Raw genomic sequence first — 16,369 nt, 5'->3', positions numbered from 1 at the left:
TTGAAAGTAATGACAACAAACTATTTGAATTTTTAGACTTTATTTTAATTGTTGCTATAAACTCTCAATGATGTAGGTTTCCTTAGTAATTGTGTTATTTTATTAACTAATTGATTTGTGGCTCAGACGATGTTTTTGTTATTTTAAAAAACACATCATTTTCTTTACACATGTTAGATACGAGTTAGTTACATATGTTAATGTTAAATAAAAGGGTCCTACACCTATGCGAAATGGTGGGGCGGGTGGAATAGAGTGGTTATGGCTCCTATTAGGGTTATGTTAGTCCGTTTGATCATCAAAGTGATAAAATAGATGAATGGAGGTACTGTAATTCAATAGATCTTTGACGAGTGAAAAAGGATTAGATTTATCTTTTTAACATTATTTTTCCCTCTTTCTTAATAAAACGTGTATTAATTAAAATGATGTAATTAGTATGAAAGGGATTAAGTAGTTGTATGATTGTGTATTCAAACGGAATTCTAGTAAAGAATTGCTACTCTTATTTATTTATTCTTTGAAGGGGAAATATTGAATTTTATTTTTGGTGAAAATAAGCAAGAGAAGAATGTCACCTAACACGTGGCAATCATGCATTGGTGAATACACATATGTTAACAAGAGGGTGTTAACAATGGACAAATTGCAGAGCTCATACAGTACCTCTACTAACGTGGCCAAATATCAACCATCCCAAACTAAGGAAATCTAGCAACGTACACTTTTCTACAACCCATCACCAAAATCTCCCAAATCAATCCTCACCCTCCATTTCCCTCAATCCAACGGTCCTCTACCCCACTTATATCCCCAACCATATCCTAATCACAAAAATATCACTAGTAATACAAACTAACTTAAAATTAAAAAAAACTTCAAGTTTGTTTGATCTCTCACTCTCTCTCTAACTCAAACTTCCAATGGCTTCCTCTATGGCTTTCAAGCCCTTCACCGGCCTCCGCCAATCAACACCTTCCACCACCCATGAAACCACCTCCTTCAAATCCATCAAGATTTCCCCTAAAATCAAGGCTAGCATCACTAGCCCCAAGGTAATCTTGTTATTTCTCTTACTCCTTTCCGTCGATAATTAATAGTCACGTATACTGTTTTAGAATGTTCCGCATAATTTGTCACATTTTCGTAGTAGAAATAGACTATGCATTTCCATCTAGCAAATTAATTTATCCACTAATAAAATATATAAGCAGATAGTAGAAGCCCATGATTGATTTATTTTAATCCAAATGAACATAACATATGCTCTCAGTCTTTGCCAATGTGTCGTCTAGACATTATTGGTTAATTATTGTAAAGATTGATAAAATATAAAATATATTCTTGGACCTCAACCAACGGCCTCAGTTTAAGCTTTTGGTTGAGATGGTCTTTTGACTAATGGGTTAGCACTAAAACAGCTGACAGGGCGCAACCTGCGAGTGGCGGTGATAGGTGGTGGACCAGCCGGAGGGTGTGCAGCAGAGACACTAGCAAAAGGAGGGATCGAGACGTTCTTAATCGAGCGAAAGATGGACAACTGCAAGCCATGTGGTGGAGCAATACCATTATGTATGGTTGGAGAATTCGACCTACCATTAGACATAATAGACAGAAAAGTGACAAAAATGAAGATGATTTCACCCTCAAATGTGGCAGTTGACATTGGTCGTACCCTTAAGCCGCACGAGTACATTGGTATGGTGCGGCGAGAGGTTCTTGATGCTTACCTTCGAGAGAGGGCGACCGAGTCCGGTGCCACGGTTATCAATGGGTTGTTCTTGAAAATGGATATGCCAGAATCGTCTGATGCTCCTTACCAGTTGCATTACACGGCTTATGATGGTAAGACGGGCGGAGCTGGTGAGAAGCGGACTTTGGAAGTGGATGCTGTGATTGGTGCTGATGGGGCTAATTCCAGGGTTGCTAAGTCTATTTCTGCTGGTGATTACGAATATGCTATTGCCTTTCAGGTAGTATTCTATTTGATTCAATTCTTATCGTATTCAGTTATATTGGTTTGCTCCAATTGGATTACCTCGGATTTCACCTGAAATCAATTGACCTGATATGGGAATGACATGAAAAATAACTACTTGTGTTTGTTAGTTGTTAGCATTATTGTTGATAATGTTTGTTGCTACTTACTAAGGCCTAACCGCGTAAGTTGGTTTAATATGTGTTATAAAATTACAAAGTACATAATTAGTTGTTGGTGGATGGTAATTATGGATAATCTACCCTTGATAATATGGGAAGGTAACGGTAAGTATCATGTTGTCGTGATCAATTTGCGTAACCAATTGCATTTGATGTCCATTTATTGAACAAGAAAATGTGATTAGTTATTGACTAAAATGATGTTCTTTCAGGATTTTCACATCATAGAAACAATTATCTGAGCTAAATAGCTTAGATTGATTAAAGAAAGTAGTAATTTACGAATTTGATGGAGTAATGATGATCTTGAACTCATTACAAGAAGAGATGTCTTGAACCCTGAACTTAAATTTCTTATGATATAAATGTTCTGTTTGGACAGCTTGCTGATACATCTAATTGATTACAAAATGATGATTCAATAGCATGTATAAACTTTCTAAGAAAAACTTGACTTATATACGATTTCATCATTCACAGGAACGTATCAGGATACCCGACTCAAAGATGACCTATTATGAGGACCTAGCTGAAATGTATGTAGGGGATGATGTCTCACCAGACTTCTATGGTTGGGTATTCCCCAAGTGTGACCACGTAGCAGTTGGCACAGGGACTGTGACCCACAAGTCAGACATCAAGAAGTTCCAATCAGCAACAAGAACACGAGCCATGGACAAGATTGAGGGGGGCAAGATCATCCGAGTGGAAGCTCACCCCATCCCTGAGCACCCTCGCCCAAAACGTGTTCAAGGGCGAGTAGCATTGGTTGGGGATGCTGCAGGGTATGTGACAAAATGCTCAGGTGAGGGGATATACTTTGCAGCCAAGAGCGGAAGGATGTGTGCAGAGGCGATTGTGGAGGGTTCTGAGAATGGAAAGAGATTGGTTGATGAAGGAGACTTGAGAAAGTACTTGCAGAAGTGGGACAAGAAGTACTGGCCTACATACAAGGTGTTGGATGTGCTGCAGAAGGTGTTTTACCGCTCGAATCCCGCTAGGGAAGCGTTTGTGGAGATGTGTGCGGATGAATATGTCCAGAAGATGACTTTTGACAGTTACTTGTATAAGACTGTGGTTCCTGGGAATCCATTGGATGACTTGAAGCTTGCAGTGAGGACAGTAGGGAGTTTGGTGAGAGCGTATGGTTTGAGAAGAGAGATGGAGAAGATTGATGCTTGAGAGCCGTGATATTCTTCTGATATCAACTGCACTCTTGATAATTTCAGTCTGGGGTGCTTTAAACTTGTAATGTAAGTAGCGAAATCTGGTTTAATAGGATATTCGAGGCTGAATCTGTAATGAATTATGTATATTTTGCATTTTCAACTTTTGATATTGCTTTACTTCAACTGTAAAACTGTCACTGTGACATTCAAAACCCACTGTATCCCTCTGTTGGGCCAAATCTTTGTAGGGAATTGAATAATGCAGGAGATTATCATTCATGGCATCTATCGATATAAGTTGCTTTGACATCCAAGCACAGGCTGGTTTTGTTACTGAAGTAATTATGTCAGATGAAAATGATCCTCAGAAGTCAGATCAGTATGAAACATGTAACATTATGTAATTGTCTGGATCATCGTATGATGGATCCCTCTTCGATTCCATTTAAATATATGGTATGTATAAGAGCAATGCTCGTGAAAATTGGTCTCACTTAGAACACAAACTTTCTTTAGCTAACAGTAGGAAGGTGAACAAGGATACTTTACTCTCATTACCATGTAGGAAGGTGTTGCCTCCACACGTCGTGACTCACAAGTCTTAACCATTATGTGTATTTAATGAACATATTTACAATGTACGATGGTTACATAAGAAAAACACCAAGGATGTGCTCAACAGGAGATATAACCAGCGGCTACATACAGAATAGGATTCAGCGCAGAGGGTTGCTCAGTGTTTGTGGAGGCAGAGGTCACACAGTGGTTAGTTACTAGATAGTTGTAGCCTTGTACAAAGTTAGTTAGCTATCAAAACACTTTGTATTAATAAGTTTTAATTAGAAGGATTTAGTATAGAGTTAGATATGATTGTACATCACTTTGTTGTCAATTTTCGACTTGAAATTAATTTCGAAAATATATTTACTTACATCATTAATAAATTCTTAGGCCTATGGCTAGTAAATTACCATGTAAATTTTTTGATCAATTAATTGATAAATTTCTATTTTTTGTGGTCAACGGACAATGAGATAAGATAAGATGGTGTGGATAAGTACTTTTTAATACTCCTTAGTCCTTACATACATAGCTGGCTAACAAGAGAGGTGAGGCTAGCTTAATTAAAAATCCGAGTGAAGGAGTTTGTGTTGTATGTTTTAAAAATATATAATTTAGCTATTTGTATTAAGAGATATAAAGCGTTAAAATTATGCACTAATTAGTAAGTAAGTCTAAATGTTACAGCTAAAAGTGAGCAGAAGAAGTATGAGTTATCTTGTTTGATCCCATATCAACCCGACCTCTTCATCCACTTTGAATGGGGGCAAATATATGTTGGGCGAGCTCTACCCAATATATTGGCCCAATAGGCTGTATAACAACGTTGAAGACATTTAACTTGTTATTATTGAAAGAGACTTAATAGGCTCAAGCTAACAAAGTAACAATATATGGTTATGGTCTATGTTAATCATTGCTATATCATGATATCAACAAACAGAGGATTCCCTTCACATATCAAAATAATAATCATATAAAAAAATATATGATAAAGTTAAGAAACTAGTAGATGTAGATAGCTGAAAAAGGCCAAAAAAAGAGAGGTGTGTAGTTGCTCATCTTGCTGCCTGTTTGTTGCTCCAATTCCAACCGGTCGAATACTAAGGACTTGCATACAGTTTGCCTTTACCAGGTTTCTCTCTCTCTTTTCTTTTAACTTCATTATCGGTCGATTTTCGTGAGCTGTAATTTGCATAAAATGGTACTGCAATTTTTATTCAGAAAAGATACTAGTATTTAGACTAGTTAGTTACAAGTTACTGTATTGATATGGGAAACTAACAAGTTTATTGCTTAAGAAGTTTAAAGTGACTTATAATAATACCTTGTTGTATTAATAGATGATACAAAATGAGGAAGTTCGAGGTAGTACAATACCAATAGCAACCAAGTAATCAATTTGCTGTCATAAACAGTTTTTCACAGTTTCTAAGATAATATGATCAATACTGCTTCTAAAATTGTGCCAATATGTGGGTTTTATTGGTTCTGTAGGACTCCAGAATGGCAGCAAGAGCAGCAGCGACCTATTCGATTGCATCCCCGTATGTCAATCCTAAACCCTACCTTCCTCATCAGATAAAGCCGGCAACTATAACTGTAAATTCCCAGTACCCTCTCAGAGGTTTCAGTGGCCTAAAGGCTGCTACTGATGTAACTTGTGAATCAGAAACTTCTTTCTTAGGAAGGGAAAGTAATGCAGCTCTAGTACGAACTTTTTCTCCAAGATCTCAAAAGTACTGTAAGAATTACCAACATCACTTAAACCCTCAAGCATCGTATTACAAAGTGGCTATCCTAGGTGCTGCAGGAGGAATTGGACAGCCTCTCTCGCTTCTGGTCAAAATGTCTCCCTTAGTTTCGGACATAAATCTTTATGATATAGCCAATGTGAAAGGAATTACAGCAGATGTTGCTCACTGCAACACACCAGCTAAAGTGATCGGTTTTACTGGGACTTCTGAGCTTGCTGACTCTTTGAAGGGTGTGGATGTTGTAGTCATCCCTGCAGGAGTCCCACGGAAACCTGGTATGACTCGGGATGACCTCTTCAACACAAATGCCAGTATTGTCAAGAGTTTGATCGAGGCTGTTGCTGATAACTGCCCTCAAGCATTCATCCACATAATAACTAACCCAGTGAACTCCATGGTTCCCATAGCTGCAGAAGTACTGAAGCAGAAGGGAGTTTATGACCCGAAGAAGCTCTTTGGAGTTACCACATTAGATGTTGTTAGATCAAACACATTTGTTGCTAAGAAGAAAAACTTGAAGCTGATTGATGTTGATGTTCCCGTGGTGGGAGGGCATGCCGGGATTACTATTTTGCCCCTCCTGTCAAAAACAAGGCCATCAGTGAGTTTCACCGATGAAGAAGTGCAAGAATTGACTCTGAGAATCCAAAATGCGGGGACAGAAGTGGTGGAGGCGAAGGCTGGAGAAGGTTCTGCTACACTGTCAATGGCATATGCTGCTGCGAGATTTGTGGAGTCATCTCTGAGGGCTTTGGATGGAGATGCAGATGTTTATGAGTGTGCTTACGTAGAGTCAAATTTGACTGAGCTTCCATTCTTTGCCTCACGGATTAAGCTTGGGAGGAAAGGTGTTGAGGCTTTTATTCCCTCAGAGTTGCAGGGCTTGACTGAGTTTGAAGCCAAGGCGTTAGAGGCTCTAAAGCCTGAACTCAAGGCAAGTATTGATAAAGGGGTGGCTTTTGTCCACAAGCAACCTGTAGCTGCATAAACTTGAGGAGATTGACACAATAATTCATGTTTGTAATTCTGACTCTTACAATTGTGTATGCTTATCAGTCTGCAGTTCACACAGTCCATCTAACTAATTTTCAAGAGAAGTAATTAAAACATGCAGCATTTGATACTTGTGCAAGGCTAAGTTCAGCAAGAGGCTTCATTTGGTTTAAAAAATTCTCATTTTTAAGAATGAACTGTTTGATTTTCTGGTTTTTATTTGATAAATATTTTCCTGTAAATAGAAGTTGTTCCTGCAATTAACAGACTAGTTCCCCATAAATAGAAACGGCACATATGAGGTATCGAACATATAGATAAAACTATAAAAGTCAAGAAAGTGCACAAACAGCTGCAATTCATATAGTTTCTCTTCTGGAATATGTGCTTCTCAAATTCATAAGAATCATAAGAATATCATAGGATTGAAAAATACTCCATGACAGCACACAGCCACCAATTATACATCAACCCAGGAAAAGTTGTTTCTGTCAGCAAGTTGGCTATAATTTGAAGTGTTAATTTACTAGTATGTTTCAAGTATTATACTCAATCTGGACGTAGATCATATAACTGCTCCATTACATCATAATTCATAAACATTTTTTTTTTTTTTTTTTTTTTTTTTTTTTTTTTTTTTTTTTTAAATCGAAACCTATCATACAGCTCAATTCCAACTTCATACATCAAGGATCAAGCTCTTGAATTATGATTGACCAAAGACCTGAAGCTGATATATATATATATATATATATGCACTTGGAAAAGTTTTTTAGTCTTAAATCTCACATCTACCATCTTCAGCATAACCCTTTAGTGTGCCTTGTGCACTAAAAACTGGTTCAACCTGAAGCAAAAGCCTCTCCATCAAAAGAAACCCAATTAAACAGCTATTACTATCTTCCCTGGTCCAAAAGGTGACAGACAAAAAGGCTTGCAGTCATTAATCTAAGTGACTGTATTATCAGTCATAACATTGATGGCGATGTTCCTCAGACTCTTCAAATTCACCACAATTTCTAGACAGACCTTTCGACATGTATATGGACCAGGGAAGATAGTAATAGCTTTCACTAAATATCCAAGCCAGCCACTTGGACACGTATCTGCGTCCAAGAAGAGTCCTTGAGTCCGAGTAACATGGTGTACTACTACTTGCCTAGCATACCTTACCAGAAGTCATCACAGGAGCATTTTCCTTCTCTAAAATGATGAATCCTGTTTGGATCACTGATTATCACTTTTCGATTATAAACAGCAGAAAAAACCTTAGCAAAGTTGTGGCAATCATCACAAATCTGAGCACTGTTGGCAACTCTAATTGTTGTGCTAGGGGGAGTAGAGAGGACTCCAAAAGCAATAGCTAGTTTTTCACTATGAGAAGAGACTGCAGTTTGCTTCTCAATCAAATCTAAGTCATGTAATTCTGATGATGCTTCTGGTACATATCCAGCAATCTTCAATTGTTGCAAGATTTCATTGAGCATTTTATATATTTCATCCTTGCGTGGATGTGAAACATTGCCAACAACAAATTTATGCACCATTCCCTTTACTTCAATAGTACTACACCCCGCTGTAAAGATTCCTTGTTCTTCCATAAATTTCCTTAGTTCTCTCACTTTATCCCATTTGCCATTTGAAGAATAAGTATTCAACAGCAGAATATGATCCCCTGCCTCTTGGGCCTTAAGTTCCGTTATATGCTCAATCACTCTTTCTGCCAAGCCAAAATTCTTGTGCATTCTACAAGCCATGAGCAAGGTCCTCCAAACTTTAATGTCCGGTTTATCTTCCATGGACATAACTAGATCATATGCTTGGTCAAGTGAGCCAGCACGACCTAATATATCAACAACACACCCATAATGATGGATATTCGGATGTATCCCAAACTCCTGAGTCATCTTCTCAAAAATCAGCAAACCCTCATCCAGCAACCCTCTATGACTGCAGGCATATAATACCGTGGTAATAGCCTTAGCATCAGGGGCAATGCCCATCCTATGCATCTCCCAAAACAGTTCAATGGCATGTTTCCCATACCCATTGATCCCAAAGCCTGATATCATGGAACTCCACGAGACCAAGTTCTTTGTAGGCATTCTTTCAAAGATACAATATGCATTGTCCACACACCCACACTTCGAATACATGGTAATAAGAGCATTACTTAGCCTCATTGACATACCATAACCATTTTTCTCCATGTAATTCACAACACTCCTACCAAAATCTAGCGCGCCTAAATCACCACAAGCTTGAATCAATAGCAAGCAAGTAACTTCATCAGGTCTACAATCTCTTTCCAGGGTCAGCATTGATTTATACACAGACAAAGCATCTCTAGTCCTCTTATTATTCACAAAACAAGAAATCAACGCGTTATAAGCAACCGTATCTCTGTGAAGCATATCATCAAACACCTTACACGCATCATCAAACCGCCCACAGCCCGAATACAACTCCATCAAAGAAGTCATCAAAACACAATCTCTCTCATACCCATCAACCAAAACACTCTTATGAATCTGCATTCCTTCAATCAAAGCAGAATTCCTAGTACAACAATCAAGACAAAACGAAAGGGTAAGCTGATTCGATTTGACAACTTCCCGCTTCATCATCCGATAAAACCTAACCCCATCAGAAGGGATTTCACTACAAGAAAAGGCCCTAATCATGGTATTATAATGCAACGAAGTAGGCATAAAAATCTGGTTGAAAATTCGAAAAAGGTACCCAACATTCTGAGGGCAAATTCTGACAGCTCGAGCAAGGAACTTGAGAGAAAGACGAGGATGTTGAATAAGATCAGTGCAGATGAATTGGGTATGGAGTTGAAGGAAATGGGTATAAGTAGAACAAGATTGTATGAGAGAGAACAAGTGTTCTCTTCTTTGGAGGTGGGATTCTAGGGTTTGCCGCCATTGATGATGTTTCTGAAATCTGGGCTTTTCAGGAATAAAGTTCGGAAGAGTTGCAGAGTGGTCTTCTTCAAGAAGAGAGAGAGAAGAGGAAGAAGATGAAGAGAAGAGACGAAGGAAGAAAATGGAGGTGACGGAAGGACGAAGAAGGGAAGTTGGGGTCATAGGCATAGGTGCTGGACTTGGCGCCTAAACTTGGTGAATTTGCAACTTTACACAAATGTTTGTCATTTTATTCAACCCCATATTCAATATTCTAAACAATGTCACATTTTTAATTTACGAGTATTTTTTTATTAATCAGACTCTTACAATATTTAAACTTGTGTTGCGTATAAATAGACGGGAATATTCATAGATTATTCATATTAGTAAAGGGAAATTGATTTTAGATTTTAATTATCAATTCTAAAATTTTAACCAACTAAGGTAGTTGACATCTACGCTATATATAAAAAAAAAAAAAAAAAAAAGGCCTTTTTGATTTATGTTTTCTTTTAGCACCAAAAACTTTATGCTTTGAAAGTCATGAGCATGGTAGTTTATTCAAAACCTAGCTTAAGACTTTATCCTATCAAAGACTCTTCCAAATTAGGGATAAAATCAACCTAAACCTAGAGATAGCAGCTAAAGTGTTTGTATCAACACCTAGTAGAAATTGTACTTGTATGTATGTGTTAGAGATATGAGATATAGGAAAATATATGTGTGATATATTTTCCGTAAATATCATTAAGAGAATAATATATTTAGGTTTTTTATGTTAACATATTATTTTGAGAATATATCTTTAGGGTTTATGGTTAGACTAGTATATCTTTTAGGAAGAATAATGATCAAGCAATACAAGCCATTCTATTCTCTCTTCTCTCTAATTTGTTAGTATGCCATTCTTTTTGTTCTTAAATATTGCAAATGAAATATTAAGTTAAAATAGCTTCTTATTGAAATCTTAAGAATTCTATAATATTTTCAAAAAATTTCCATTGGATTCTTAAAGATAAGAAAAATAATCATGTGAATAATTAGTTATTGGTAAGATAAAAATAGTATCAGTAGAATATTATTCAGTAAATAGTTAAATGGTTAGATATATTAAATGTCATTTTATATGGAGATTTCCCTATGTATATACATTGTCGTTATTTTTGATAAATTATTTGCCTTGTATTTCTTCTAGAGTAGAATACGTACATGTGCAGGTTCTTATTGCTAGTAATAATAATAAGAAAAACGTCTAAACAAAAATTACATCAGTTAAACCATTCTTCTTCTCTTCCATCTAGATTAAGGTAACTAAAGAAAAGTTGCAACAGAGTTGCAAGATGTAACTCTGATTAATTATTTTCCCCTCTAAATCTAAACTTATATCACCATGAACAAATTGATCATGAGCAAAAGTAAGAAAAGTTCACGTCATCCATAGCATCCACAACATCTCCATATTGATCATCACCCTTGCTAGTCCCAAAATTCGCGTAATCGGTTGAGTTGCTAGCACAAGAAGAAGAAGATTGGGAGCTTACATCGTAATTCAAGTTGTTGATCATCTTTCTTTTCTTGTAATTTGCCTTAAAGCAAGCTTGCCTAAGTCTCTTTGTTCTGGTTTCAAGTTGTAGGTCAGGCATTTTTTCCATCAATTTCTTTTCTTGCTCTAGAATTTGGATGGCTTCTCTTAGCTTTGCTTCATTTTTATCTCCTCCCTCCTTTCCCATCTCCTGCACATATATATTCGTGGCACAATTGAATCAATAAAACTTACCGTGACAATACACATTATATTAGACTAATATAAATCAATAATGTGACATCTAAATTCAAATAGAGACGGTAAAAGTTACAAAGTTTGTTCGATTAAGAAAAATGTCTTTATATATAATTTAAAATTCCCTTTTTTATCGTCATCTTTTAACATGTACTTGATCATCAATACCTATATCGGTATAGTATTTTAGTGTAAGAGTATACCCAGCCATTGGTTATTGAGGTTGGTTATTGAGTGAGAGAAAGTGGAATAATAATAAAATAATGAAGAGAGAGAAATTTTTGGGGAAAATTTTCAATAACCTGGTTAGTAGAATAACCGGTTATTGTAGCTTGGTCATGGAATATTTTATTGTTTTTGATAGTGACACATAATGACAAGGCTTCTTGAGATTGTGACACCTATTCATTTAATCAATGGCTGAGATTTGCTCTGATTTTATTACCGTTGTAATTTTGTAACGGCCATAATTTTTAAAATACAATTCTAAAAAAAAAAAAAAAAAAAAAAACACCAACGGCTCTGTTTTATTTTTCTCTATAAAATGAGCCCAATATTGAGGTATTTTGAAACAATTTTTTTTAGTGAATATTACTCTCTTTATTATCAAATTGTGTAGAGATGAATATTCCAAAATCTAATAGGAAAAAAAAACCCACAAAATCTCAGAACTCATCACAACCCCAAAATAATCCAAATCTTCAACCTTACTATTCTAACATTCCAATTGATCTCAACTCAGATTTAGATACAAATTTTCAACAATTTTCGAATTATGGTTCACAAAATCTCAATTTCTCAAATCCAAGTACTTTTACTCCTTTCCCTTTTCAACCACCAAAAAATCCTAATTATTCATATTCTCAAAATGTTATCCCATCTTTTGAGAATATTCAAATCTCTCAAGGTGATCCAACATTTCCTATGTCCCAATTTCCTATGTCACAAGGTGATGATAGTGCACTTCCGAGTTTCAATTGCTCATACACTTCGAATGGATCAGATGACGACAATGAACCAGAAGTTGAAGAAGTTGAAGTCAATGAAAGAGGTCATGAAGGAGGCCATCAAGATGGAAAAACAAAGTTTTGGTCAAAAGCTGAAGAAGTGGTTCTTGTGAAGGCTTGGCTTGAGGTTAGTCAAAATAAAAAAACTAACACTAACCAAAAGGGGGATGTTTTTTGGAGGAAAATTGAGGAAATGTATAATAATGTTAGACTATACAAACAAAGGTGTTTCGAAGAAGGTACTGACGGGGTAATACGAGAAGATTTGTTGAAAATGAGGGGTTCGGAGCAACTTAGAAACCGTTGGAGAAGGATCAATGCTTCATGTTCTAAATTTTGTGGTTCACATGCTCATGCTGAATCAAGAAGGGGAAGTGGTCACAATGATGAAGATGTTATGAATGCAGCATATAGTATATATGCTGCTGACAAAACAAAGACATCATTGATGTCTAAAACCTTTCAAGACAAGCATGTTTGGGACATTTTGATACAACATGATGCGTGGAAACCAAGTGAAGATATTGTTCAAAAATGCAAGCAAAAAACATCTACTCAAGGAAGTGACTCAAAGAGATCACGTATCAATGAAGCTGGCAACTACTCATCTTCATCAAACCCAGAAACACCAACCAGTGGTGATATTGGGTATTCAGGCTTGCCTACCAGCAACGAATCTAGCAAAAATAAAGGAAAGAGCAAGATGGCAAATATGCCAGTTGGAGCATGGCAACAATGGTTGGACACGGCCCAGGACATGAACCTTATAAGGCAATCAGAAAATCAAGTGGAACTTACAAGGTTGCAACTAGAAAGGGAGAAAGAAGCAAGGAAGCAAAGAAAGATTAATATGGAGTTATTTAAGCACCTCGATTCAAAGCCAAACCTATCTTCGGAAGATCAAGAACTGAGGAACAATTTATTGAAGAAGTTGTTCCCCTCAGACTAATGTACTAAGTTTATGGTTAATCATAGTTTACATGTTGCTTAATTTCAAATAATTTGTTTTTTAGTTTTATGTTTTATGTACTAAGGTTCGATTTTTATTTTGGCAATTTTTAATGTGTTGTTGATTTAGGAAATAAATGAATGTTATATTGTGATGTTATTATTAATAATAAAAAAAAAACAAGTTATATGCTTTATATGTACATATAATTATATTGATCTGACTAAACCCATCAATTAGCTTTGATATTTCACTGCAAAAGATGTACATTGATTTACATTACATTGAAAAATAATTGATGTACCCAACACTGAAAAGCAAATATTAGATACTGGACATTGATGTACTTAACACTGAAAAGGTAATAGTGATAAACACTGTACACTGATATACTTGACACTGCAAAGATAATAGTAGCATAACATTGCTTTTACGTACATAACAATGCTAAGTTGATATTGACAATACAAATGCATGCATCTACATTACTGAAAAGGTAATAGTAATTTTTTCTGAATCAATGCATGCATGCAAGACTTCAAATTTATCATATAAGACAATAAAGATGGCTACATACCAAACACATTTGTTCTATAAATGGATGAGATACATTTCACTTGATTAACCATCCATCTTTTCTCCTAAAAAACTTCTACCTTCCATTCTCATATCAACTTGGTTTTAATAACATGTCATCCGACGAAAGCTCCAACTCTTCTAATTCTTCATCCAATTCAAAAAATAGCCAAACACAACGATATGAAAGACGAAGGCAAGCCAATCGTCTTGTTAATCGAATGATGGATGAAGTTTTTATGTCCAATCCAAGACGAAGGCTAGCTCGTGACTCATCAATGTTAGGAAAAATAATGATAGCATGTATCATTATGCACAATATGATCGTTGAGGATGAAAGAGATACATATAAAACGTATTACGATCCAAATGAATATGATCAAGCTACAAATGCGTCTTCAAGTAATAGAAATACTGAAGAGCCTTTTCAGTTCGAAAATAGCAACAACCAAATTGCAAGTTTGGAAACTTATATGTCTAATAGAGCTCGTGTTCGTGATGAAGCTATGCATAAAGCCTTGAAGAAAGACTTAGTTGAACATATGTGGCTCAAATTCGGTGTAAACCATAGGCAAAATAATTTGCGTTAAAAGTTGTATAATCGTAACATTAAATTATTGTATTTGTACTCAATCACAGTTCGTTGTTATCTTTTCAAGATTGTTGTCATTTGATAGAATATGTATTATTTATTATTATCGAATTTAGTAAAGTTGCAATTATTGTGTATTTCTTAATTATTGTGTATTTCTTAATTAACGACTAATTACTTATTGATTAAATAATATAATGCATAAATTTGAAAACATAAGTCATTTTATTTAATTAATGTATGCTAATAATAATTATTAATTTTAATTGATTATTACCAAGTGCATTATTTATATATGATAGGATTTAAGAGAGATATTGTGTGGTGGGGTTGGGTAAAAGTAGGAGAGAGAAAATGTATAACCAAAAAGTTATGGTTAACTATTGGGAGGCATTGGTTATTAAATGGGTATAAGAGTGGTTATAGGTGAGGTGGAAGATGTAGAAATTATTAAAATAAGCAATAACCACAGTGGTTGTGGGCAACCATTGTGTTTGCTCTAACCTACCTAAACTCCTAAAGCACTTACTCACTTAGTGTCACAAGTTGCATTATGGTCACATAGCTCTTTCTTGTTAATGGACCTTGTTAATATTCACGAGATATAAGGAAATTGTACATAAAATTAATGTGATAATTAATAAAATGATAAACATGATTAAATTACCTAGCAACAAATTAGAATAAAATTAATTACCTGAACATTCCTGATTAATGTTTGGAGGCTCATGAGCTTCCTATGAGGCCATCTTTGAATGCCCAACTCTCTGCATCTTTTCTTGAGCAAAGTTAAGCCAACGTTAAGTTCTTTAGCTGCCATAGTTATTGGCATGTAAAAATACTGGCTAATTATCTCCTTTGAAAGTGCCTTAGACGAACAATTATTATTATTGTTGTTAGTTTCTTGTTCTTCAGATGATCTTAACTGATTAATCTTGTTTTCATGGAGAATATCCTTTCTATAATCAGATTCATCATTGCACAACGCCAATGGCGGCGGCACGTTGTCCAACTCTAAGTCTTGCAACCCCTCAAATCCATGTCCATAGTCATTGTACATGGTGCTGTTGTCTGCATGAATATTTTGCTTAATAAGCACATTGATCAAGTAATAGTTACGTACGTAGTATTACATACTAGGATCCTTATTTGTGATTTGTGTCAAAAATAAAAATTTTGTGCTTGTATATATATAAATTTACTAGCGAGTTTATTTACTTTACAAACGAATATGGAAACTACTCCGTAGTACAATACTAATAGTAATATGATAATCAAGCAAAGCAAATAGACTTTATGGTTGACTGAAACGTATATAATTTAAACAAAACGCGATTAATAGTTAGAAAAGATTTTTTTTTTTCATGATTAGGGTGAAGGAAACTCGCGCATTTAAAACATGAATTCGTTGCCTAATCCATCAAAAACAAAATTTCCATCTTATAGACCTTTTTATTAATGATCAACTGGTCAAGTAGGAGTACATAAGAGTATAATGTACATGTACGTTTTCATACAGAATTCAGACAACTCTTCCACAAATCTTGGATACTACTCAAATATAGATACAATTGCTGAATTGCATAAGTATATGCCAAATTATAATTTTTTTTTTTTTTTTTAAAAAAAAAAAAAAACATTGTAAATTACTATACACGTAAATAAATAAGAAGATTACCTTCAATAACGTGTGGAATAGTGAAGTTTGACACAATATCAAGGGATGTAAAGAAAGGATAAGTAGGATCATTTGGAAAGCATTCTATCAACGGCGTTGCATCCATCATCCTCACATCCAAGGGAAGCTCGTATTGCCAATCACATGGAATATTATATCCACTTTACCCAAAAAAGAAGAAAATAAAAATTATTATCCAAATGCGATTGAAAAAAAATGAATTAAGAACCTCCGA

The 16,369-nt window shown here is 35.4% G+C and overlaps 3 protein-coding genes and 1 pseudogene across 4 annotated transcripts; 2 read left to right on the top strand and 2 right to left on the bottom strand.

Moving 5' to 3' along the window:
- Positions 1-863: 863 nt before the first annotated feature.
- On the top strand, positions 864-3,636 carry LOC145567311 (geranylgeranyl diphosphate reductase, chloroplastic-like). Its single transcript, XM_081626568.1, has 3 exons — positions 864-1,055; positions 1,422-1,973; positions 2,641-3,636. The coding sequence occupies exons 1-3, from the start codon at positions 924-926 to the stop codon at positions 3,340-3,342; spliced, it is 1,386 nt and encodes a 461-aa protein (XP_081482694.1). The 5' UTR covers positions 864-923; the 3' UTR covers positions 3,343-3,636.
- Positions 3,637-4,857: 1,221 nt separating this feature from the next.
- LOC145567310 (malate dehydrogenase, chloroplastic pseudogene) lies at positions 4,858-6,859 on the top strand (annotated as a pseudogene). The gene is made up of 2 exons (XR_014095549.1): positions 4,858-5,025; positions 5,388-6,859. The product of XR_014095549.1 is annotated as a malate dehydrogenase, chloroplastic pseudogene (transcript).
- Positions 6,860-7,674: 815 nt separating this feature from the next.
- LOC145568449 (pentatricopeptide repeat-containing protein At3g47530-like) lies at positions 7,675-9,751 on the bottom strand. Its single transcript, XM_081627870.1, has one exon. It carries the CDS (start codon positions 9,736-9,738, stop codon positions 7,810-7,812), a length of 1,929 nt encoding a protein of 642 aa, XP_081483996.1. The 5' UTR covers positions 9,739-9,751; the 3' UTR covers positions 7,675-7,809.
- Positions 9,752-15,031: 5,280 nt separating this feature from the next.
- Positions 15,032-16,240, bottom strand: LOC145566207 (uncharacterized). The gene is made up of 3 exons (XM_081625698.1): positions 16,135-16,240; positions 15,154-15,527; positions 15,032-15,040 (listed from the first exon to the last, which is right to left on the bottom strand). Exons 1-3 carry the CDS (start codon positions 16,238-16,240, stop codon positions 15,032-15,034), a joined length of 489 nt encoding a protein of 162 aa, XP_081481824.1.
- Positions 16,241-16,369: the final 129 nt, after the last annotated feature.

Source organism: Chenopodium album, chromosome 11 (genome assembly GCF_948465745.1).
Source record: "Chenopodium album chromosome 11, dcCheAlbu1.1, whole genome shotgun sequence".
Lineage (NCBI taxonomy): Eukaryota > Viridiplantae > Streptophyta > Magnoliopsida > Caryophyllales > Amaranthaceae > Chenopodium > Chenopodium album.
This window is presented reverse-complemented; position numbering and strand designations above follow the sequence as displayed.